Source organism: Anser anser (assembly GCF_964211835.1).
Source record: "Anser anser genome assembly, chromosome: Z".
In the NCBI taxonomy this organism is placed as follows: Eukaryota; Metazoa; Chordata; class Aves; order Anseriformes; family Anatidae; genus Anser; species Anser anser.
In genome coordinates, this window is record NC_139723.1 from 14,432,440 (window position 1) to 14,459,397 (window position 26,958).

The 26,958-nt window shown below is 38.3% G+C and overlaps 1 protein-coding gene and 1 long non-coding RNA gene across 10 annotated transcripts in view; one reads left to right on the top strand and one right to left on the bottom strand.

Annotated features, from left to right (window-relative positions):
- Positions 1–1,419: 1,419 nt before the first annotated feature.
- Positions 1,420–18,387, bottom strand: C9orf72 (C9orf72-SMCR8 complex subunit). Of its 8 annotated transcripts, none has more exons than XM_083816071.1 (11): positions 18,257–18,387; positions 16,922–17,407; positions 13,910–13,969; positions 12,827–12,922; positions 12,101–12,165; positions 9,949–10,021; positions 6,976–7,092; positions 6,035–6,270; positions 5,459–5,516; positions 4,745–4,854; positions 1,420–4,661 (listed from the first exon to the last, which is right to left on the bottom strand). In XM_083816071.1, the coding sequence occupies exons 2-11, from the start codon at positions 17,363–17,365 to the stop codon at positions 4,475–4,477; spliced, it is 1,446 nt and encodes a 481-aa protein (XP_083672197.1). In that variant the 5' UTR covers positions 17,366–17,407; positions 18,257–18,387; the 3' UTR covers positions 1,420–4,474. The 8 variants fall into 8 exon arrangements, with proteins under 8 accessions (XP_083672197.1, XP_083672198.1, XP_083672199.1 ...); XM_083816072.1 differs by having other exon boundaries at positions 18,252–18,378; XM_083816073.1 differs by lacking the exon at positions 18,257–18,387 and adding an exon at positions 18,168–18,251.
- A 164-nt stretch (positions 18,388–18,551) lies between these two features.
- LOC310889089 overlaps positions 18,552–26,958 on the top strand; it is a 30,838-nt gene continuing 22,431 nt past the window's right edge. The window contains exons 1-4 of one of the 2 annotated variants that reach the window (XR_014576372.1): positions 18,552–18,944; positions 19,950–20,071; positions 21,595–21,772; positions 22,287–23,624. This is a non-coding gene — a long non-coding RNA (uncharacterized lncRNA). The remainder of the gene's footprint in view (positions 18,945–19,949; positions 20,072–21,594; positions 21,773–22,286; positions 23,625–26,958) is intronic. The other variant, XR_014576373.1, reaches the window with a different exon arrangement.

Below are 26,958 nucleotides of genomic sequence, written 5' to 3' on the forward strand. Positions count from 1 at the left end.
ATTCAGCCCCTGCTTTCACCTGCACCACAGGAGATACTCAAAACTGAGGAGGTGATGCCACAAACAGCTTTGATGGAAGTTGTTCTGGTTTGAACAGAGGGTCAAACCCATCAGCCTCCAGTGGCTACTGCCCACCTCAGTCATTCTCTGAGTCTAAGCAGCAGTGACTGCAGCCTGTCTGTTGGGCCGCAGCACCACAGGACAATTGGGACCAGTAGGGGCCTCAGGAGGCCTCAAAGTCCAGCCCATGTGTCCAGAGCGGTCTCATCCATGGGGTCAGGCCTTTATCCCACGGGGGCTGGAGACCCTCCAAGCAGGGAGATGAGACCACCTCCCTGCGCCCTACTCCCCACATGGGGAAAAAGCTTTCCCTTCTCTCCAGCCTCTCTGGCCCTGCTCGCTCCATGCACAAGGCCCGCGGCCTTCTCCCCAGGTCAAGAATAGGGGTGGTGAAAAGGATATACCGTGTGGAGACCCTGCAGGACCCCATGGGGCACCAACCTCCAGGCAGATGCCTCCCAGTAGCCACCACCTCAGGGCCTGACTGCCTAATTGGGGGCATTTACCCAACCACTGGGACACCCACTGCAGGCCCTATCACCTAGCTTGCGCATGAGGACACTGCAGAAGTGTTGAAGCCTTGCTGAAGTCAACGTAAGTGACATCCCGTTTTCCACTTGCCTGTGAGTCCAGCCACTTTATCACAGAAGGCAACGAGATGGGCTGTGACTCACTCTTGGTCAAGCCACGCTGACATTTTCCCATCACATTCCTCTCCCCCATGTGGCCGGACAGCTGCTCCAAGGGGACACTGGCCATGACTTTCCCAGCCACCCGTGCAAAACTGACCAACCTGCAATTTCCCAGAAAAACTGTCAGTCTTGCAGCTGTCAGGAACCTCCCTCCATCTCTATGACAAAAATATGGGAACATCTAAAAGACGGGAAAAATTGTCAGTTGTCATTCCGTGCTGGTTTTCCTTACAAAGAAGTTTCTCCTTCCACTTATCTTCCTTTTACTTTGAAAAGCAGCCCTGCATGGTAATTGAAGATTTGAAGTTCCTTGCATGGTTGCTCAATTGTTTTAGTTAGAACTGAAGTCAGACTTACTTGATAGTCATTATTAGGATTGTGTCCCATTTTCATCTTTTTCATCATTACTTCTGAAGTTTAACTGAGGTCTTCTGTGTTTGAAAACTCTAGACATTCATATAAGAGCCTGGCTTTGACAGGAGAATTACTTCCTTTAAAACAAATATCACATGGACAGCCTGGAAAAGAAGGACAGACTGCCAGGGACTTTCCTTGGTGTTTTGCCCAAGTAGGAGGCGTAACAGTTACAGCTTAACAGTATGCCAGGACAAAGGTAAACTACACAGCAATGCTCTACCAGGTGCAAAAAGCCACTCTACATACTACCTTTGTTTGTTTTCATTTTCTTTCTCTTTATTGTTGAGGGAAGGGCAAAGTACATTCCAATGGACCAACTCCAATTACACATTAGGAGTAAGCAACATGTTTGTATGAGACAGCCCTCATATTTTGGACCACTTTCATTTCTCTTTGTGATGTATTTATACAGATTGGAGAAGTCCTCTGCAGTCCTGAGAAACATACATTCCAGATAAGCATCAGATGATGTCTTCCTGTGCTAACTTTATAAATTTGCAAACACCAGGAATCAGGATCGGAGAAAATATACTGCTAAAAATGCTCTGTAACACTATTCCTTTCCAAATCCAACTGAAAGAAACAAAGTTAGTATATTCCTTAGGCTGTAAGGAACCAGAACCCTGAAGAAAGGTATTTGCTGATGGCTAGTAGTGAACTTCTAAAAACACTTCTAAATTCTCAGAAGTAGAGGCTAGATTCTTACTTAAGTACATCAGAGACCTAGCAAGTCATGTCTGGAAATGAATGAGTCCTTCACAGAAATAAAAGAACAAAGTTGGGAAACTTATTGTGATTTTGAAATGAATACAATCAGACACAGAGTTAGTAACATAATTGTCCACCAGTGACATTCTAAGACCCACCATCCCCAAATATACACATTTTTAATATAACAAGAAGGAAGAACATTTCTTCTTTATTTCAAAGAATAAAGGATCACGATCCTGTAACATACAGAAATTCTATGAAAAAAATCAGCAGAAATTAAAATAAAAAAAATTGCATGAATTTTCTTAGAATACTTTTTTCCTGAGCAAGATTTACAACACAACATGCAGATGCATTTAATAACTTACTTCACTATACATTCTGCACTTGTGACAGTTGTGTAACAAAGGTAGCAATTAAGTTTCCAGCTTTTAGTCATTTCAAAGTGACAGCACATTCTGTAAACAAACAGAGCTTTATTGTTAGTAGTGTCAGTGTTAAGTTTGCAATGCCTATGAAGTGATTTCAGCTGCACATTTAAAGCTGTTTAGACCTCAAACACAACTTCTACGTTAGAAGTGTTTATTACATTTTTTCCCCCACAATCTTAGACATGAGAGTAAAACTTAGCAATCAGGCTCTTTTCTAATGGATAAATTGACTGAAAATGCAAAAGAAAAGGATAATGTCAGTAAAACAGAAATAATTTCAGCACAAGTAACTTCTGTCATTGTATGCCTGACAAGTTCTTTGGTTGATGTGCTGACCTCACATTGCAGGAATCCAACATACATGTAAAGCAAAAAAAAAAAAAGAGGCTACAGAATATAGCCTAAGGACTACATTACATTGTGTAACGGCTACACAATATAATCATCCAGTTAACGCAGCTGATTTTTATTCACAAAAAATGGTATGCAGCAGGGGCTGAGTTCCACTTGTTTCAGAAGATTTAAATATTTAATCGTAAATTTTTTCTTTTTTCAGGAAATATAAAGGAATTCTGGACACGTGAAAAAAAAGAAGACATTCCTTTTATGAACTGAGTATTGGACATTTCAGGAAGTTTTGGGTCTGAGTTGTTAACTCTTATGCATGAATAAGATGCTAAAAAGCTATTTTGAAAACAGGAACCTGTTCATGAAGGACTGCTATGTACAGTTTAAGCAATAAGCAACAGCAGCTTCTCAAATCACAAGGGTATCTCCTTTACGAGGAATATAGAGTTATGAGGTTACACTAAAACATGAAACAAATATATTTATCTTTTTGGACGGAGGCAGGAATATAACATCATGCAGTGCAGATGTATCACTGATTTCCATATAACACACCAAATGTGTCAGAACTGTCAAAAAAAATAGGTCTGGTTACCTTGACATTGCACCTCTTTTCATGTTATTGAGAAAGAAAGGTTGAGGCATACAAAGAGATGAGTTTTTGGACCTCCCTATTTTTTCTTTTCAAGTAAAGCAAAGTTGAACGTGTGCTAACTATGAACTAAAAAGACTGGCACTATTATTGACTTAAATTCACTTAGTAAAATGATAATCATATTAGTTCACAGCTGTGCTGCTCTCTGAATTAAGGATTACTAAATATATTAATGGCAATGTAAAAAGAATTATTTTTATCTTTTAGTTTGGCTATCAGCATGGTGTTCTTTGGAAAGGTCTAATACTTTAATCTGAACCTTATTTTAATTGACAATAGACAAAGCAGAAGCAATTTAGACAAAAAGACAGACAACTCTGCTGAATGACACAGGTTTCCTGCTTTGTGTTTTGAAAGAGCTCAATTATGCTGGATCACTGAATACTTAACCGCAGGATGGCCAACAATCTGTGGCAGAATATCCTGGTTGGCATTTACATGCATGATGCAGCTTAAATAATGACCCAGTTCCCATGGGCAGAGTGCTGCTATTTATGCTGCGAATAGCCAACAGTTCACCCACAGGAACACTGTGTAGTATATTTAAAAACAGCAAAGAAAAACAAACCCACAAACAAACAAAAAATCCCCACACCTTTAAACGCTGCAAACGGAGCCAGTAGTGTTTAAAAGGGAGATAAAGGAAAGCATATTTCAGAATTGTACCACGTACATAAGAACAAACACATTTAAAAACTCTTTGAAACTCTGGAAAAGCTCCTATCCCCTGACCTCTCTTGATTAGAGAGGACATACTCATTGTTTTCTTTACTGACACAGCAGAATGGGGAAAAACAGACACACACTTGAAGGAAATCTGAGGGGAAAGAAGATAAAAGTGCCTCCCTTTGTCATACACCACAACATGTTCAAATTTACCTAGTAAGCCCATATGGCAAAGGAACTTTCAGTAATGTTTACTTTTACTGTTAAAAAAAGCACACAGAAGAGATGAATTCATTAAAATCATGCTTTCCTCGCTATGCTGATATTCCCTCTGACATGACCCCCTCCTGCTTCAGACAGATTGTAGTGTTACTTGATTCCTGCTGATCCATTCTAAATCAGGTCAATGAGTGTCACAAGTGTGGTGTTCACACTGACAGATTTCTTTTAGTGCCATGCAAGGCTGCGATATTACACATTAACAGTGAAGAGCTTTAAAACGTCATTAGCATATCACGTTCCTGTAAGCTAGTGTAGAACGGCCTCCCAAAGATGAAGGAATGTAGACCCGGTTTAATCTTCTCAGCCAAAGCCATTATTATGTTAAGATCGCCCTCTGCTGTTAAGTCAAGATCAATCTTTAAGCTACGAAGAGACTTAAAAGGTTTTTTTCCTTTTTGCCTGAAAGAAAACAAAAAGAGGGTTTGTAAAAAAGAACAAAGTTAAGTTTCTCAAAGCCTGCTTTATATTATCTGTTCACTTACGTGTCATCCTCTATGTATTTTATTAAAGTTAAGGCTTTTCTGTGAAGGACTAGCAGAAATTGTGCAAGGAATGTACTCCTCAGAGACAAGCCAGGTTTCAGATGAAAGATCTGTTAAAAATTATATGAGAAAATCAGCTAAGACACGGAAATTCAAGAATCATTTTAAGAATGTGGAATATAAAGAAACGTGCATACACATGTAACATGTTCCTAATTATAGCAAAGCAAGCATATTAGCAGCAGATTTGTAAGCATACTCAAGATTCATTTTCAGTTTTCTTGCTGCTCAGATGTAATGTATTAAACTTTTACCATTCTTTTTTTTTTACAATTTTATTTGGATAAAGTACTATTTTCCTTCTAAAAATGATCTGAAATGGATCTCAGGTAGCTTATTCAATACTGTAATTGTAGACACTCTTAAACATCAAACTAAAAAAAGGAACTGTTTTCCATATATAAAAAGTAGTTTCAGTACTATATTATTACAAATGACACTTAAGCATTTTTAAATCATTTGTGTTACCAGACAGACATTTTAAATGGTCAGTTCTTGATGCCTTCTCTAGCTATGCAGAAAAGAATCACAGCACGTGTATGAAAAAAAGAGGTACCACACCAACAAAACATCTATTCATGTTAAATTACCTGTTACTAAGAGCTCAAAATACTGTTCTCTAGTTCTTGTTCTTTCTGAAAAAGGAATTATTACCTGATCCAGAAAGGCTTTTACTAGTGTATCTCGATGCAGGATATCTTGAAAGACATTTCTAAAGAAAAAAATAAAAAGCAAACAAATATGTGAGGTAATGACATGAAGAGATAGCAATGTCCAGCAGTTGTGCACATAATACTATTGCTTGTTACAATCTGGCAGAAATTGAAAGTGCATTCAAAATTTGAGTGAATTATAATCCTGTTACTTAAAGGTAATGAAGAACTTTTAAGCAGAACTTTCAGGAGAAATGCATTAAACCCAGAAAAGCCACTGGGACTTGCCAAGTACACTTGGCTCTGGAATATGCTATTTAAAACAGGCAACAAAATTACCATAACACTGTCAGTATCACTGGATTTCAGTAACACTTAATGCAACAAAACCACTCACAGAACTCCTAAATTCTGCAGAACACAACCAACAGAGCTGAAGAAGCTTCTAACAAGAAAACAAACAAAACAACAACAAAAAAACCCTCCAGTACTTTTTTGTATTAGAAAGCATGCTTTACACCTTATTCTTTCATCTCAAATCAAGTAACTTTAAGAGGCTTGGGAGGGAAGTACATACAAATCAGGTGTGAAACTCTCATCTGTGTGGATAATAGGATCTTGAGACATTTCTTCATCTGAATTAGCTCTCCAAAATGCTGTCAGCTCGGACCTCATATACCGTCGTTGGTTGTAGATGTGCTCATGACACGGGGGCATCTGCTTTACTGTATTGACATCTACATCTATATGTGTTGTGGGATATGGAGCATACATTACTTGACGGAAGGGCAACACAAAGCTTCCTGTTGCATCCTGTTTTAGTCAAAACAAAACAAAACTCTTCTAGTTACTTAAAAACAAAACAAAACAAAATTGGAACAAAGCAATAGGAAAACATGCCTACATTTCAAATCCCATTTGTGTAGACGTATTTTGTTTGAAAGAAATCATGGCTGTAGCCAGCCAAATGTCTTCAATACCACACGATTCCGTTAATGTAATGGTGAAAAGAGGTACTGAGGTATCCTGTGTACTCCATTGCATCATCCGGTTCTTGAACCCATTAACATTACAATACGATATTTACCTGTCAAGTTTAGACTGCTCATTAGAGCAAGAAGTATTACTTTTCTATTTACCTTCACTAATTGCTACAGCCCTTTTAATAAACTTGGAAACCATAGACTGATGGACTGTTCTTTTTTATTGATGTAACACAGAAACTGAATGCCTTCTTGAATTCTAGCCCCAAGAAGGCAAAGTATTATTATTGTATTAAGTATAGGAATAATTCTGATCAATACTCAACACAAGAAATTTCTGGGTAGAGAAAAGACTGGTTTAGAATTCTAACATGCAAGAGTCATAAGCCAGCTCTAGCACCAAGAAGAACTCAAGTGAAGACATATTTCTTCAAACATGAATGCGATTATGTATGTGCTTATCATATGTGCACATATCCACGTATACTGAAGAATGTTCTTACACACAGAATAGAATTTTACTAAGTGAACTTACTTTGAGTAAGCCTTGAACAAAAAGCCCTGACTCATATTTGAACGAAGACTCATTTCTACAGAGTCTGGAACACTTCCGCTCTGACGGTGTAAGAAACAGACACAATGTTCTCACAATCTGCATTAAAAAGAACAGGTTCAAAAAAAACAAGAAAATGTAAGGAACTAAGTGATCTTCAAATACTATTTCTGACTTCATCCTGCTTATTAGAAAAAAGAAAACTTGAGTAACATCAGAGAATAGTGACATGCTTAAATAATTAAGATGTAAGCCATGCAAGTCCAACTTCTTGTCAAATGAAGAGGAAAGCCTAAATTTTTTGGCAACATTTTTAGCCAACTATGTAGAACAAAAAACTTTTGCCTTTTGATGCCTCTTCGTATTACATAAATGTAAGTTACTGTGATTAATTTCCTAGCCTTTTAAGCCTCTTGTTCCATATTGAAATGTCAGCTATTGTCTCCAATGAGGCACATTTAATTTTCTAAATAAGCATCCATGCTTATTTCCTCATTAATTTGCTCAAACTCTCCATTAAAATCAACAAAGGTACTTTATTATTTTAAGCTTCTATGCTCCAACCCCTGCAGACAATCATCTCCAAATACAAACATATAATCCTGTCTCGTAGTCAAACATACATGTTCTGACTAATGTTTTTGCCTGCAGTAGGTGTTGTTTTTTTTTTTTTAATTTTTTACTTTAAGGAAAGCTAAGGTATACTATAAAGAAATGAATTACTTCAAAACATAGCACCATAACACAACGGCCACACTACTGATAAGAGCCTGTGCAATTTTAAATAAATTTGTCCAGAACAGATCTTGAGACTCACATTCTTCTAGACTGCTTCTTTAACTACTCAGCTTATCAATACATTGTTACACACACTCATAACCATTTAGACACCTAAGCCTTTTTATTAGTTATTATGCTTAATAATATGTTTGCACGTAACTTAGTAATGTGCAAATTTTACATCACTAAAATTATGTGTATTAACTATGGTTAGCTGACCAGCTGAGGACTGAGATTTTTCTTTTCTCAGGTTCCTTTGTTTCTCATAGTTATTTTAATTGAGCACCAGCATTTATCACTTATTTGATCAGAGATGCTTAAACACTACTGCCAAAACCACACAAAACAATGCATTCTTTCTCTAGATTATTGTAAAGCGTCGTGAAGAGCGTATTTCAGAACACAGGTTTACTGAAGATGCCTTACATTTTCTGAATCTTTTTACAAGAAGGTATGTTACACTGCAGCAGAGAACCCTGCATACTATAAAATATACATTATATAATTGTATATATTATATAATGAATATATACTATAAAGACTCACTTTATTTTATTTGACACTGAAGCAATCAAACATATATATATCAAAAAAGCATCAACTGCAAGAATTATTTTTTTCAAAGGAAGGTTTCAGTCTTACTAAACAGACTAGAACACAATGACTATTACAACACTATTAAAAGAAAAGTCAGACAGAAAAGCCCAACATGCAGAAAGATTTCCTATCAAAAAATGAAGTTACCTAAATATACTGCTTCACCACATGCACTGCAGTAGAAGCTTTGTCATGGTCTTAGAATGGGGAACTATTGTTACTGCTTTGCCCAGAGGCCGTAGTGTAAATTGAAAACTTATCATGCTACATAACTACAAAGAACCTTACCCTCACAGCAGTACTGGTATACTCATTAAGTGCAGTGGTGCCTAATGCCTAAAAAGCTGTAGGACTGCACATTTTTATAAAATCCTTCTTTTCATTCCCAGTTGCAGGGATATTCTGAATCAATGCGGTTTATTAAAGGACTCAACTGTGAACATAGAGAGGCAATTGATTTAGTGAAATACATTTTCTCTCTAAGAAAATAACACTTTCTTCAATGATTTGTCTCCGAATATCCTAACTGAAAACTAACCAGCACTTTTATTAGAAGGGATGGAGTAACAGCCTAATTAAATGCAAGTCAAAGGCAAATCTTTCTGAACAAAATGCCAATACATCGCAGAATACTATAAAGAAATACACTTTAAGATATATTTCAATGGCAAGTAAATACAAGTGTATCTCTTCCAAAAATTGCTTTCAATTTATCTGAAGCAATCAGTTTGGTATAATCAAAAAAACATGTACAAAAAGTACTTGGAGAATTCTGAATAAGGAACATTTCTTCATTTGATTTTTCCTTCACATACTCATCTTAAAATAAGCATTAAGAAACTCTCCATTTACACAAAAAAAGTAGAGAAAAAGCAGAGCAGGTTATAATTTTATATCAGTTCAAATTCAGTATTTGATAATGGGCAAAAACAGCATGGCAAAAATTATGTCTACCACAAAAATGTAATTACGTTCCTGTTCTGAAATGACTGATTCCAAAAGTGACCTTTTTTCCTCCACATGGACTATTGGAACATATATACATTCTGCTTTTTCTCCATTAAGAGAACAGCTAATGATGCTTTTTTTATCTAGACCTGAAGGCTCCTAAGTATCATCCCTACTAATAAATTCTGCACATGCTCCACCAAGCTTGCTGACACACTGAGTTGTTTTTTTTTGGTTTGTTACAGTACTCAATTTTAGGTGTTTATATCTGTATTTTGCCTCTCTGGTTCTTCTGGAACTGGTTACAGTTACAGTCAGCTGTAATCTGTTCAGATAGTACATTTTAGCTAGCAAAACTTACTTTAGAAGCTCAGAGTCAATTAGAACTTATTTATAACAGTATCAATTACATTAAATTCACTGGTTTTCTTATAGTTTTCAGAATACAACTGATAAGGCAATTTTCTGGCAGAATTATCAACTGCTAGAGCAATCAACAGAAGAAAACCAAGACAATATCCTCTCCTTCTTCAACCTAAAGTATGTTTGTTTAAAAAACTTTTTTTCAAATAACACACTAACACTACTTATAATCAGCATTTAAGTTTCATTTATTAAGAACTGTATTACCTTATTAACTTTTTCTGCACTGCTTCCTACAACTACAGAACAACCACAGGTCTGCAGATGTGAACTAATTGCACTGCAAATAAAACCAAACATAGGTTAATAAATTTAATCAGACTTTTCAAATAAAACCATTATCATCTTTACAATAGGAATTAAGGGCTGAAAGTTATACTATAGGTCTATAGCATAGCCCTCACAAACGTACATAGGTACTGCTGAAATCTAAAGTCCAGCAATATCTGTATTTTCAGTTTGGTGAATAAAAAGACTGCCAGACAGAACCTCCAAACACCACTTACAGAGCGAATAAAAATTATTATCTAACTGTATTAAAGAATCAATATAAAACAATTAATCTGAAGCAATGGAAGAAATATTAATAACAAAGGATCTGAAAGCATCTTGAAATATGACCTGTCCTCATTTTTTTTTTTGACACAACTGTGGATCAGAACCTAGTTTTGGGAGACCTGGCAGGTAAACTGTGCTAATTTGGCAACTACAAGGGTAAGAGTGCTTCATAAACTCGAGTCCCTTGGAATACAGCCAGGCAAGCTGGGAGTTGGGTGATCTTGTCTCATGAGCTGCCATCAGCAAAGACATGATTTAGTTTATCTTACGTTTGGAGGGTGCAGTAAGTATGCCAGGACTAACCATGGGAACTCTTAACCTATCCTTAGCAAACTCAGGTTCCTTTCCCCACCCTCCCCTTACACCCCACCTTCTCAAACCCATAACTGGACTACAGTTTCAAAAAGTCGAGATACTATTAGATAGTTTTCTCCAATACCTATCGATATATGGAAGTATAATTATCTTATCTTACTGAAGGATGCCTTGTAAGGTGATTAACCAGTTCTAATAAACACTTCTAACTGGTAAGGACTGTAACAGCTAGACTCAGACTCTGAAGTCCTGGAGATGGGCTTTATACTGGACTTGTTACTATTTATCTTACCAATTTTATTTTTAAGTTGGATTTAAGGCCACTTGAATTCTTCCTTTGGGGCAAAAACAGCAGTGTTGTTTCATTTAGAAGTTACTAAAACTTTGATTTTATTTTACAAGTTGGTATTGTTAAAATGGCAGTTCATTTTCCTTAATCCAATTCTTATATGACATAGAAATCCATTCCAACACTACATTCAAGACTCAAAATCTGAGCCTAGATGAGTTAACAAGCTTTGCTTCCCTCTAAAAAGCACACATTTCAACCCTTCACACAAATAGAGAGGTTATTCTTTCCTTATCTGGACAAAATTTCCATGAAGAAGTAGTAGCGCAAAGAGAGAACTGACACCCTTTGTTATCCCCAGTCTATTACACGCCCCAAAAATCTACATCTCTTATGAGAATAGCTCACCATTGTAGAATCAATAGCTCTAGTTATTTACAATAACTCATTCCATAACATTCACCTCATTTTTTCTGAAAGATTGTCTTATAAGACTGAAAACCCGAAGAAATCCTAAATTCTCCAGAAAACCGAATAAAACATTATTGTGAAGAATTAGTTAATTTAACACATGAATTTGTGCAGCGCTGAAAAGAGAATGTGATGCTGTTTAAGTAGACTACAAACTCTTTGGCACTAAGTGTGTTATATAGGAGATGTTCTGAAACCAACACCAGTTAAAACTTACGAAATATACTTTCCTATATGAAGAGACCAAGTTGCTCTGAAGTGCAACTACTTCCAGTTATGCATCAAAAATGGGGGAAAAAAGATAAAAATGGATATTTTAATAATAGGCGCTCCACATGCCATGGCATTAATACTTTTATTCGTAATTAATGCATTAGACATGACTCAGTGTTTTGGGTAATTCATAGATGTAAGAATTTGACTCAGAACTTCATAGACAAAGGGTCAAGCAAAAATTGTATTTGATAGGAATTCTATTTTCAAGCAAATGACTGACAACACAGTCGAACAGCTGCAGCTACTAGCCCAGAACCATTCTTTTAAGAAGAAAATAACTTCTTGAGATTTTTGTCTAAGAAATGCTGTAGAAGTCAAACACATATCAATATACCCCCTCCTATGAAGAAAACTAATAAAATACATGTTCACATGCACATACAGATATATACACACACACACAAGTTTAATCAATTTTACTACAGCATAAGTCAAAACAGAAATTCGTACTTGAGAAGAAATCCTTCATGGCAACTATCCCCAATGTCATCATCATTTAACACTGTGTCACTTATCTGAAATGCAAATAAACATAAACAAATGTTAGAAAATGATCTAGAACACCTTAGAATTAAATGATATTGTTTTTTGATAGGTGGGAACGGTTTGGGATCTATTTAAGGTACATTGTAAGACTGCCAGAAAAGGACAACCTTAAAAAGACCTTCTGACTTACCCAAAGCATTTTGAAAATAAGAAAGCCACTCAATTATTATTTTTTCCCACCGACAATGACAACAAGATTCCTCCCAGTGTTTTTTCTTAAAGTCTTGTCCAGAATACTTTAACCTAGTCCATGTGAAATCATTCCTACTTTTTTCATGAGAACACTAAACCACTGGAACAGATATCAACATTAAGGCCATCTACCTCCTCATTTGTTTTTCATCAAATAGCCTTTCCACATGGCTCTTAGGAAACATGTCACCGCAGGCAGTCCATTTTGCTAAGTCCTAACCATAAAAAACACTGCTAGTACTGTTAGCATTTACCAAACTAAAACTGTTATACCATTCCCTACAGCATTTAGGAGAACTTGATGCGAAGCAGCAGAAGGATACACGAATTTATGACAACTGTGGGCTGTTTTTTTTTTTTTTTTCTGCCAAAGAGAGTAGCAAATTAGATTGGCGGTGTCTTTCTCTTATTCAGAATGCAAAGAACATAGGAACTTACATCTATTTCTTCTGGAACACTGTGTGATTTCATAGATGAAAGGAGCTCCATTACAGGAATGACTTCTCCTGTCAGCATTGGAATGATGCTTTGGCCCTGTGCAGTAAATAAAATGCCTGAAGTGCGGTATAAGAAATTACTAGTAACATAAACTTGCAATATTATTGAATTATAGAATCACTTAGGTTGGAAAAGACCTGTAAGATCACCTGGTCCAATCTCTAACATGCAAAAACATCTTTAAAATCAAATTACATGCAAAACATCTTTAACTTCCTATTGTTTCAAAGTGCGGTTGTGGGTGTCAACTGATACACAGACTTCTTTGGTTTTGCTTATCATTCATTATGAACCGGAAACATGCATTTCACTTTTCAACATCATGTCTAAAATACATTTTCAGGGTCCTATGCTAATTTTCCCAATCATTTTGATCTGCCCACACAAGACGTATTTGGAATGAGATAATCTGATCATATTGTATTACATACAATTACTGTTAAACATTTATAGATCCAAGATCTGACATTTTGATGACAGGAAACCAAAACCAGGCTATTATTTATTAGCATGTGAAATTATTTATCTGATTTATCTGATTTCATCTTTTCACAAGAAAACCAAAGCCACAATTTTGTATTTACAGTTTCAGAAATCGAAGTCTTTTCACAATCTTACGTGTTAAGTCTGCCACCACATTTCAACACGACAGACTCTGTACGTCTCTGTAAAACAGCCTAGTAAAAGACTACCCTTGACAGGAGGAGAGCATAAATCTAGGAAGCTACTACCTTTACAGAGCTTCAAGTTCAAGTAAATGAATTCCCTTTTCTGAAAGGTAATATTCTTCATAGATTTCCACTTCTCCCACAAAGTGATGAAATATATTTTCCTTCAATTTGTTCACAGCTTCCATCATCCTATCTTCAGAAAGTTTGTCTCCTGCGCATGTCAGGTCACCAGCCAGTCCAAAGTATCTTCCTGGATCCCAAAGATAAGAAGCAGCACCAACTTCTACAGTCACCAGATCCAGCCAAACGGTTTTGTGGTGGTGGGCCATACGCATCAACCAGACAGTCTTACCTGATCCTCCATTCTCTCCGTGCCTTCCAAGACAATCTTCTGGAAATGTTCTTGCCTCTCCTGAGCAAGAGAAGCAGTTAATTATAAACGCTCTGGCACTTGTTTATATATGTATGCACACAACAGTCATATGGAACAATTTCTTCCCTGTTGAGTCATGCTTCTCAGGTTCAAATTTCGGTGTTCAAGTCTTTTTTCTTTTACAGAGCTGATATTGGTAGGAAGCGATGTCATTTTAAACAGATCAATGTTCCCTGAGAACAAACCAACACCCCACCAAACCTCTCACATGCTTGGGCAGGAGTGGCAGGAAAAGGAGTGTGTGATGGCAATGACAAAAGAGTAACATTTTCTTCGTTACAGACCAAGAAAATGCCATATGATCAGACTATGGTGCAGAAGTCCACTTTATGGATTTCTATTTCAAATGGGTAAGGTACAGACTGATGATTCCTGATGCAACCAGAGAAAAAAATGAGATCTCTTGAATGAGGAAAATTATGTCTGGGGAGGGTAGGTGTTCACCATTTTTCTTCCCACATCTTGAGACAATGACAAGTCTTCAAAACATTGTTTTGTAGACAAGTACAGGAGACATGAAACCTCAAACTACACAAAACACTGCACAAAAGAGCGTACAAAGTTCTCAAAACAGACTGATCACAAGCTGAGCCTTAATCACTGGAACAATCAATACAGTATGTAAAAAAATCAAAGATGCAGACAAATAATGATAGCTTTTGCTATACACTAAGTAGTTGTTGCCTTCTTAATGGTTGTGGCTGAATTGCTTGAAGTTGATCAACCTCAAGTGGTAAAAGAGTTCACATAATGTTTTTTGAGCAGATGAATAGGTAGCAAACTACAGTAAATTGCCCTAAAACAGATGTAAAACTCATCCGACCATCTTAAGGAAGCATCAGTGAAAAATAACACTGGAACTTGGCAGATTATTCCTTTGGGGCACCTTGAGCTTTGACTTCAGTAAGACATACTCGATAACGAAGATCTTTTGCTTTGAAAGAAGTCAGTCTTCATGAAGACCACGCTGAACAAATGACATAAGCCACTTCTTTTTAGAAATACAACTGCTACAAATTATTAGACAAACATCCAGACCATAAGATTTAGTTAAATATATGGGGTTTCTAATCTCACATAGAAGACTTGATTGGAGTTGCTTGTCTTTGCCAGTCTCAGCATTGTTCCATGTTTCTCCTAGTCCTTGAGTTCAGAAGGTTCCTTCTCTCTGAACAGAAGTTGTGACAGCTGATAATCACAACACCCATTAGATATACCAGAGCAGATACATAGCTCCTCTCAGATACTATTTCAACCTTTTGTATGCTGTTGTAGCCATAGCTGCTGAACTGCCTCAAACAGCAAACTATAGTATTTGGGCCTGTTTTCATTCAATAATGTAATTCTACAACTCATGCCTAAATTTTAATTTACACTTTTAATGCAGTTTAGTGTCTTCTAGGTAAGTCTGTAGATGTGCAGTTATACGCAGGAACACTTTTCATCTTCCTCCAAAGAAGAAAAATAAAAAAAATAAAAGACAATAAATGTCTCTTTTAGAATCTCGAGTTGTTGTGGCTGATTTAGTTCACCTAGCTACTTCAAGATAATCTGAAAAAGATTTAAGAACTTCATGACTAATTTCAGAGAGAACTAGAAGAAAACATTTTGTTGTTCTCAAAGCCACTTGAGGGCCATTTTTACTGCAGAAACAGATTGATATGGGTCAATGTCAAAAAAGAGTGAAGGCATACAGTATTTAACAATAACAGACAATTCTTATTTGACCATTCACATAAGACATCAGTAGAGAAAACACTAAGTGACAGAGAAGCAATGTAATCAAGAGCATGAGATAGCATTCACTTGTGTCAAAAGTACTAACATCCAGTGAACAATTTCTTTTAGGAATTAGGAATGTAATATTTCTTTCTACTCTATTGAAAATGAAGATTTATGTCCTATCTTTACTCCAAAAAAATAACCCCTAGATTATCAAGAGCAAACATGAAAGAAGACACTGCCAGCCATCATCAGGAAATATATCAGAAAACAATGGACACTGTTAACAAAAAGTGTAACAAAAAGGAAATGACAATGCAAAACTTATGTCAGCTTCTTATTTTTGGAATCTTAATTAGATTAGAACACTTAAAAAGGAAGTTTAAAATACGTTGACTAGAGGTCTCAAAACAGAAGAGGAAGAAAAACATTACCGGAAAACCATGCATCACCACACATATTACAGCTGACATGCAATGTATTGCTCTATGACAGGTTGTACTCCATTAAGACAACAGAGATTTTTTTTGTTTTTATTATTAGAATGCTTTTTTTTTTTTAACAAAAATACATAATAATTTCCTTTTCATAAAGAAATACCCGTAATTACCCAGAAGTACGAGTTGCAACTCTTGAAAAATTTTAGTATTTTTTCAGTTTTTCAGATTCAAAAGTAGCAGTATTTGGACTAAAGTAGCTATGTTTTCTTGGTTCTCCCATCAGTTTAATGCAATTTAACACCTGCGAAACTGTTTGCTGATACCCTTTTTTGATAAATAAAGAGTGACTATAATATATAGGATGACGACATTAATTCCATCAGTTCCCGTTTTGAACCTCAATAGCAAAATAAATAAATAAATAAATAGAGGCTGTAAATTTACAATTCTACCTCACTTAAATACAGTAATTAACATAGTTACAAGCAATGACTTAAATCAAATTCAGAATGACGAAAAACTTTACATGACAGCTAATTTAACTAAATAGCCTGGTATACACTTAATAGTATTCCCAGGGCAAATTATGTGGCTAAAAACCCCAGCCTCAAATTTGGTGACATATGGATAACTTCCTAACTTCAAAATCCTATCCTTGTAGAGAGGTCAACCTCCTCTGAGTTCTTGTGTTAACATAACAGGTGTCACAAAACCTTAATTCCTGGTTTTGCTCAAGACAACTATTTTTAGTAATAAACAACAAACCTACCTTATGCATCCATATTCTTCCTTTCCTTATAATGTGTGTTAACCTATCCACGCACACTCTGTGAAGAGGTAGGTAGAAGCCAAGTTCGCTTTGTGGAAGTATAATTGACAGTCCGTATGTGCTTCTGTCTCCATTCCAGTTTCCATCAAAGATTAAAGACACAATTATAACCCTTTTTTCTGCCAAGACAAAGAACTTCACATCTATTGCACCGCTTTCTGCATTCCGAAGTATTTCTCCGTTCAGGGTGTGGTTAGCAAGAAAAGTTATTTCACCATCACTGAGAAGTACCTGGTCTGTCTTTGGGGCCCAGATATGCCGCACTCGGGGGCCAAGAATGTTGTCCCAGTAAGCAAAAGTGGCAGCTAATAAAGGTGACTCGCCATTCAAAGCGATCTCTGTTTTAGCAACTGCAGGAGATGGTGGCGGACAAAGAGCTGACATGACTGCTTCCTCTCTTGTGTATCACTGAAATGCTTACATTACCTAAAAAACAAAGGTTTTAGAGAAAAAAATAATAATTAGTGCATTCATTATGACCACTTTTTGTTGTGTTTCCCAAGTAAGACTTTACGAGACAGCTCTGACTTTTACACCTGATATTTCATTATAGACTACATTCACAAAGGAAATTCATACGCATGCCATCCACACAGCAATGTAGCATGCATGACAAATGTCACTGTGTCAGACCTTGGGTGCCCTTTACTCACTACACAAGCATGAGCCTGCACAACATCCAACCACTGTAAGGAGGCTGATGTCTGGTAAACACTGCCTTCAGCTACGGGTGGCTGGGACCTTTACCTACAGGTGGCACGCTGGTGGCTGGGACACAAGATGAGTCCTCGAGCACTGAACTGCGTGTATTGATGGAAAATGCCTCGCACTCCTCAGGCACAACCTCCTGGACGTGTGCCCTAGCAGCTGCCAACAACCCTGCCACTTCCCCACTTGAAGGGCTTGGAGAATAAATACACCAGGAAGGTGTGCTGATGAACACGCTCTGCCCAGGATAGACGTGGGCCAGCACCAGGCGCTGCTCACGGTTTCAGCCCGCCGGGCCCCGCCGCTGTCGCTGCCCCAAAATCCCACTTTTTCCTCGTAGATATCCCCACAGAGCCCGCCCAGCCGCACCTCAGGGCGGTCACCGCACCCTCAGGCCCGACAGAACGAGGTTAGCCCCCGCCGGGGGCAGCCTGCACACCGCCCAGGCGCTGGTTTTGCCTTCGGACAGGACACACACCCCCAAGACCCGGCGCCCAGCTCCTCAACTCGCCCAAAACCCTCCCGGCCCGCGACGTGCGCCCACCGCCGCCGCCCGCCTCACCTCACCTGCGCGCCCGCCGACCGGCCTCCGCCACACCACGCATGCGCTCCACCGCCCCCCCCCCGCCCTGGAGCCGCCCCTGTGCGGCGCGGCGAAATGGCGGCGGCGCGGCGACAAGATGGCGGCGGGAGGGCGGTGGGCGGAGCTGCGTAATGCCCGCCCCACAGCCGGGGAGAGGGCCGCAAGCTCACGGTGAACAGCTCCAAAATAAACAATCGAACAAACAAACCAACCCACGTCTGACATAAAAACCAAGGGAGAAGGTACTGCTTGTGAAGGGAGTCCCAGGTGCATGTAGCTGAGGAAGCAGGTTTGTGCTAGCTGCAGTGCTTCACGGAGGGGCTTTTAAAATAGGAAGTTTATAACGACAGGTTAGAGACCAAATAATCTGTATGCAAGACAGTGAAAGTGCACTGTTTCAGGCTTCATTTAGTTTTACAGATAAATAGCAAGTACCTTTACCTTATATTGTTTCCAAACTAAACCACCACACAAAACCTCTTATGATTGAACGAGCACAGAGAAACAGCAGAACTAAGATCTTTTAGAAATTGCTGATACTTGCTGCAGTCAAAAACCAGGCATCAAAATCAATGGAATTTCACCACTTGCTTGTTGTTTAAATGTAAACCACACAATCACAGAATCGTTGAAGTTCAAAAAGACCTTCAGGATGGATGCAGAGAAAACACAGTAAGTAAAGTTATTAAGCAGGTATTCTTCATTACAGCACCAGGTGTGTGGGGGATTGCTCCACGTAACACGCCAAAGGTTATTGCCAGGGTGCTTATATTAATGGCATATATACATATTCATCTCACTTTCCTGTAAGTCTCTTGCATATTCATTAGGTGCCTGAAGAATCATGAACATATGTTCCTAACCCTGTTCACGTGAGCGCTAGAGTCCTTGGGTGGTTGTCCAGCATACTCTGGTGGTCTTTTGATGAAGGCCAGAAGTCTTCCTTGCTTCTAAACTGACCCTTCTTTTCTTTTACAGGTTTTATTATCTGTGTGTATGAAGTCTTTTCTTCCCTTATCTTTTAGGGTCATCCCGTCCTCATACTCCCCGCCTCAGTCCTGTCTTTATGGTTGATATACAACATACTCCCTGTGTTAGCTAAAACCTGCAAAATCAACCCGCTTTCCCTTGTTCCCTGTCTCAAGATCATGAAGTCCACCAAGTCCCATCACTGTAACATCCCTTAGTGCCATGTCCACGTGTCTTTTAAATGCCTCCAGGGATGGAGACTGCCATTTCCCAGGGCAGCCCATTCAAGTGCTAGAAACCCGTGCAGCTTAGAAAATACTTACTATACATTTCAACAGTGAAGATAAAACCTTTTGTAGGCCATAAACTCTATGTTATGAAAGGTGCATTGATATTCGGTAAGTAATGATGTAGGAAAAGCGGGCTTCAGGGTTGGGGAGCAGGGTTTATCTTTATTTTGTCACTGAAATGTCATGGAGCCTTGCATTAGGCACTTGATATTACCACATCGATTTCCCATTAGGAACTGCTTTAAGAACTCTACGTGTGAAAGCAAATCACTGTATTATATGCAAAGAAGTACTAGCATGAAGTACAAATCTTTTCTTTTGAAGTAATAGTCTCTGTAATTGCCTGAATGCTCTTACTAGCAGTGTGAAATTTCTGTCTGTTTTAGCAATATTGACCTTTTTTTTTTTTTCCCTTCAGTTTTTAGTATTTTCTTCAGACAGACAAGAGAGTAACAATCTCATTGCATACAATCTGAAGAGACTAATAATAAGTCTGCAGGTGCATTGTGTGGACACATCAGAGAAGTGACAGGCTGCATTGTAAGCAGGATTTTTTTCCCCAGACATCTGGTTATAAAGCCTAATGCTGCGCATCTGCAAATAAATTAATTAGACTGTGGAATGCAGAAGATGAAAATGAGCTCAGGTTCTGAGCTCAAGCAAAAACACATTTCAATTTTATGTTTTTAGTAGGGCATCCTGAATCATCATTTTGACTGATGCCCTGTTTTAAAATAAGGGAGTACATTGGCAAAAAAGGAAAGGGATGAATAAAAGCAATGGAATTCAGTTGCTCTGCCTGGTTGAGAAGGACCACGGAAATATGGGGATGGAAGGAACACAAGATATTACCTAGCTATCCTGCTACACTGAAACCATACATGCATTCAGGCTAGTGCAGGTTTGCACTGCTGTAAAAAACTTGGTCTAGAAGAAAGCTAATTGCACAGTAATAAAAGCAATGTTTTCCAGACAGATCACATTGCTGCAAAACTGATACACAAAGTAGAGCAAATCGGGGTGGTTGGCTGGGGTTGAAAGGAGCAGGAACACCTGGTGGTTGTGCAGAAATCTGTGGCAAGATTACACTTTATGCACATATAAACTATATAAAGCTAGATTTCAGTTTAGAAAAAAAAAAAAAAAGACAACTCCTGCACTCTCCAAGCCCCAACTATTCATTTCTTCCAGCAAAGGGAAGTTGGGACTTTTCATAGTATCTTTGGTGGTTTAAGGCTGTAGTTTCACATCCGTGTTTAAAACAGTGAAGTACACTTCACGCACGATTAGGTTTATGGAGTCTCTTTCCTTACTAGTTTTAACTTGTTCTTAGGCACGAGCTCTCACAAGTGCTAGAGCCCATGCAACTTTGAGCTTGCGAAAATTGGATGTTCTGTGCCTGGAAAGATGCACTGAAGTTTTGCACGAGCAATTCAACTTCGTACTGGTAGGATAGAGAGACTGTGGATTTACGCAGTAAAGAAAATTAACTCTTGCTTGGCAGTTGGGGTCACATTGCAGATCCTCTTGAGCTGCCACAAATCTAAGAGATGAAAAACCAAATTGACTGTCTTTATTATAGATGCCTAGCACAGATTAGAAATCATTAAAATTAAAAATTCCAATTGATACAGTTTTACAAATACAAAGTGATACAATTTTATTTGGGATGCAGTAGTGATCATGTGGACTTCGAGTTTTTTTAATTGATTCTAGAGTAGTTTTCAAAACAGCAAGACAGTTTCTGCCACAATAAGCACCTATGTGGTTTTATCATTTGACTTGTCAAACTAGTAGGAATGTAGAGTCCACACCATATTGCTATAGCATCAGTTAGAAATAAGGTACAAAACTAAAGGAGAATCCAGCACTGAGATAATATGCAGCTCAGCTGTTTTAGTCTACAGCCACTGAATGAGGTTGTGCTCTCAATAAGAAAATAAATGATGTTAAAGCAAGCATACAATAATGAATCAATGTTGTTTAGCTGGATTGTGGAGATAGACGTGTCACTTACATTAAGCAACAGATAACATCCTGTGATTTGTGTATCTCTCTGACAGGCTGTGTAAAACTGGGATCCTTGTATCAGTGAGAGCTTGGTTTGAACAAGCTGTGATGCCCTGTCATCTACAGATGTCCAGTCATCTGTTGCATTTGGCAGGGAAAATACAGTGTTTGCAAACATTACAAGGCACCCTAGGAGAAGAGCACTGGCCCTGACTGAACTCCTGACTGGGAGTAAGTAAATAAGTTTGTGCTTGAATTTATTTCAATGTAGACTATTGCACAAAGCTTTTGCTAAAAGTAGCACAGGATTCTTCCTTTTTATGTTTCATATGAAAGGCAGTTCCCCAGTTAGAACTGTGATCAGATCTTTGGTGAATTATGTGTAGAGCATGTGCTGGGTGTAGTTGTATCTACATCATGTGTAACATGCCAAGGGTACATATCAAACTTTAAACATTTAAAAATTATCTACTTTCCATCATACAAGTTACTATGTTAGGTGTATTTGGCTTTCCTAGACTGAAAGACATTGTTTGGGTGCAGCTATGGAGCTGACTTAGTAAAATTTAAATTTGCACAGATGCTGAAAACAGCTGGTCTGGTTTGGTCTCATCTCTCTTTCCAGCCCAGGGTAAATGTTCCCACTGTCCTCTTTGTGCTTGTATTAACACCTGTGTGATGATGCAACCTAGCTGTATACCAGATCAGGCTCATCTCTCTGAAAATCAATTTTTCTTTTGAACAGCCATGCAAGCAAACCTAAGTTTACGGAATGATGTACAAAAGCAAGTATATATCATTATCTCATATTAATCTTTAGAATGATAAAATTGGTCATAACCCAACACATTTTAAGAAGGAGGATGTATACTTAAGGAAATTGTCAAGTCTGAAGGATGCCAAAACCTGACTTTAACAGGAAATTTGCTTCAAGACATCATGAAGACAAAGACAGGAGAAACTACAGCAACCACTTCTTCCTCAGTTTCACTTCTTCTGTTGAGTTTTACTTCTCTTCTTGGGGGAGATGGACATGTACCAATGAAAATCTGTGGCAACATGCTTTTTTTAAAAGCTGTAGTTTTTCTATGGCCATGCTTTTGGCTGTAGTTTTCTATGGCTGCTGGCAATCTTAAGGGAGCTTTAATCAAAGCAAATCTTGTCCTTTCCTCCAAGGCTCATGAAAATGGCTTAGTACTACTCTTTTAGGACAAGCAGGTTTGGGGAATATTTTAAAATCTTTGGTATGAATGCATTAGCTTTTATCTACTAAAGAGAAGAAAACTGCAAAGTTCTCTCACAGACCTTACAGCTGTCATGAATGGTTTTCTTGAACTTTGGATAGCAAAATAGACCAGGACTGCCAATGCTGAGAAAGACTTTCTGATGACAAATTGCATTTCCTTCACAATAAGGAATGGTTGAACAGACTTAGTCTGGAAGTCTGATGTTTGATGGACACTTCTGAATGTCAAACAAGCTGTACTGTTCATGCAATAGTAATTTTATTCATGTGAAAAAGTATATCGGGAAGCTAATGAAGGCAGTTTAAAATTCTTTTGCTTATTTTTCAGAGTCTAAAGATTTTCATACTAAAACTGAAAATATTTGAGTTTGTTCAAGTTTTGAATCTAAAACATCACATATATTTTGCTGCACCTTACCCAGCTATTTTCTTGGATAGACAGCATTTTTATAAGCCCTGACATACAAACTTTTGAGATTTATGATATTCCTGTACTTCAAGGATTTCTTCCACTTGTAACAGAAAATTAAAGTACAGAGTTTTTTAAAAATATATTTTCCACTCCATTATTTCCTGTCTCATTTCCTCGTGAAAAATGCTCACCGATTTTAAAGGCATCTGCCCTGTTGATGTTGGAAGTGTTTCTGTACCATTCTGCATACAGGGAGTGCTGACTAGTCTTGAGGAAAATACATAACTTTTAAAATTACCATGTTCTTTCAAGATACATTAATGTACACTCTTAAATGGGATGGCAACATTCAATTTCAAATTTGACTCTGGAATCTTGCTGTGGAGAGACTTGCTGTGGAGTCATCAGAAGCTGGTCTTCCAAAGGTGGGTAAAAAGTTCTCTCATGTTTTATCTAAGGTCAGTGCTCATAGTTTTGGTGCACGCTTTTCCAGGTAAAAGGTGGGATGATTCCAATGCCAGGATTTGTATCAAGAGAAAGCAGCAGGGTCATTCTGATGCTCTTGGTCTACTGTAGTGTCTTCAGAGGACATTGCTCCATAAGCAAAAGCAGTTTCTGTAGGACTTTATGTAAACTGAAGGCCTTTGTGGGGACATGCAAGTTTCCTCAGAAGTTATATTCCTCATAAATCTTCCTGATGAGTTCTCTGCATATGCAGTTTTGTGTAGTCAGGTAGAACCAGTGACCATCAGACATCTGATTATTAACGTGTATCAATGTCAGCAATATATAAACCACTACTGAAGTCTTGCAAAACATTAGTATACACTTACAGATTTTTGAGTGCCGTTCTATAATCCCCAGAAGTTAAATATCCTTCACAAAAGCTGTCCCCCAGTCAGATGGGTGACTGGACTGGTGGGTCACACAAGCTTGTGTCACCTCTCCAGAGTTCTGCTGTGGGTGGCAGGGTGCTCCAGCTGTCCCTGCACCTGTGCTGCCCCTAAAGCCCACTGGCCCATGTGTTACTGAGGAAGCCTCCTTTAAGGTCGCATAGGCACATTCCAAAAGGGTTAGGAGGCTATTGCTACAAACTAGATCATATCTTTTTGGTGCTCTGATTGTGTTTTGTACATTTAATCCATTAGTTCAGATACTCGGAAAGAATACGAGTGGCACTAGTATGTTTGGTGCCTGAAATAGCACCAGCTGAAGCGTGATCACAGGTTTATGGAGCTATGAATGTTGAGCTAGTCTGCAGCCAAGCTGTTTAAGTAGGTTTGTCTCCCTGCCAGCTCATTTTAATCTCATAACCATAAAAAATGTTTGCTGTTATTAAGACACCTACAGGTATTGAAGAATTAGATTTTTTTTTCCCTCTGAAAAAAAAGTATTGTGGCACCCCAAATTCACATGTTGTTAGAGCAGCTTGCTCATCTCTCTCTGGCTTATCCACCTGTGTGAGACAAAAGGCATCTCAGCAGGATTTTATGGAGAGCTTTAAATGCACTTTTATGAGCTCATAGGTGTGTAAGCTTCTTTGCTCCTCCTGTAGAGCCGAACAAAATTACTTTAGCTATTTTTCTGTAGCTCCAAGTCTAAAGAAATACATTGCCCTCCACTTAGACAGGACGTACTCAAGGTACATATCCAGCTCTTCCCAGACACATAGCACCTACCTCCAACCAAAAGCCCCGGGAGTAATTTGCAAGCAGAAAATGGCAGTAGCTGTTCATTGAGGCATAGCTAGTTATTCAGCTAGACACCAAGGTAGTGAACTGGCACCTTAGGAATGCTTGCTCTCATGGTGAGACACTTGATTATCCATCAACACTGTCCTCATAATGCTTTGCTGCCTTCATTGCCTGTAGCTTCAGAACAGATACTGAACTTCAAAGAGCTGTATGTGACTCAGGAGCCGGTCCTGCAAACAATTGGACTAGGCAGCCGAGGGAAGTGATGGTGTCTGAGGATCACAGCGGTTGCCAAGTCTCATATGCTTTCCGTATGGGAAAGTACTTAAAATCCAGATGCAGCCCAGCACTTTGTCATCAGCTGGAAGGAGACACATGCGAGATTGTGTCTTTCAGCATAGGTGAGTGCAAGCCATATATGTAACCACATGAATAAGTAGCTGCTGACTGCATAGCTTTTAGGACTGTTGATGAACAGATTTCTTCAAGCAACCCTACAGCTAACTAGCTGCCACACCAAACACATTTAACAAGCCTTCTGAGCTACGTGTTAGAAATTCTGGTCAGTATATGTCAGTTTAATAGTACAAATAGGATATCATACTTAAAATGATTACAGATACTTTCTAATTTCTTACAGCTAAGGCAAACAGTGGCATGTTACCCAGGCAAATCTTGGACTGCTTATAGTATCAGTAAGACCTGCAGGAACAAACCTGTGTTGAAGATACTCCTCTCATTTTGCGCTGCCTTTTTTTTGCTTTCACTGCATTTGGTTTTACCTCCACTGGAATCAGTGGTGAAAGTTTTCTTTTGATTTCCAGGAGAGGAAAAGTAAGCCTTGAGGCAGAGCAAGACATTATTTACTGCAGCAGTCAATGACAGCTTTATTTTAGAACGACAGTGTGGGCACAACTCAACACTGCCTTGTAACGTATATGATTATTTTCACTGGCAAAAAGATTTGGTAGCTCTCTGCACCTCCTTCATTTGATCCTGTGCTGCATACAAAGTTTGCTAACAGAATCATGCTTCGCATCTGTGGCATTCTGTCTTGACTTCAATATTTATTTTCTCTGTTTTTCTATCTTTCGGGCTTGATTATCTTGTTTGGTATGTTCAAATATTAGAGAGCAGGTCTTTCTGAATGATACAGAAAAACTGTGTTGTAATTCATCAAATATTTGTTTTAGTGTTCAGCTATACTTGTATTGGTTTATGGCAGGCTTCAGTCTCACAGAAGCTTCTCTCTACATAACCTAGTAATGCATTTTTATTAGATATTTTATTTGTCCCTTATTTTCACATCTTACTGTCATCAGCATTACAGAGAAAACATATTTGGATAATGGGGTTTTAAGAACTGGTGGTGTTGGCACCATTGTCCGCCTTTATTGTTTCATACACGCTTTCTCACACTCACTTCCCAAAGTCACTTTCAGTCTTGACTTCCCATCCTGCTGGGCAGACTGGAGTTGGTCCTGGGGAGCTGTGAAGGAGGTGTTGACTTTGTGCCTTCCATTTGCTTGCAGTTGCTGATCTTGGGTGTTATTGGCCAAGACTCTAAGCATTTCTAGGTTTCTGTAGGTGCATTTCTGAGGATCTTCCCCCGTTTCCAGGAACTTTTCCTATTTTACAGATCTGCATTTCTCCAACTAAATATTATGTCTGCAGAAACACAACGTGCTCTGTCTCTTAATTGAGGGTTCCGCCTGATGTACGGCATGTGTCTTTTTATTCACTGGAGGATTCAGTACACATCTTCTCTGATTAGTGCAGGTCTTACTACATTTTACAACAAGCCCGTAGGGGTTGTAGCTAACGAGTACCCGTCCTGTGCTTGAGAATTCAGAAGCTTAGTTTTGAACATCCACTCCTCCTGCCGCTACAGTTACCTCCTGCCTGTTGACATTAACAGTCTAAGTTACTTCTCATCCAACATGTTTACCTGTATCAACATTTAAAAGGTCTAAAGAACACAAACTATTCTATGCTCTGCTTGCAATTTTTCCTGTCTTCTTACTGAATAGCCTTATTCTTAGTTTCTTATCCATGTTTCAGGTAA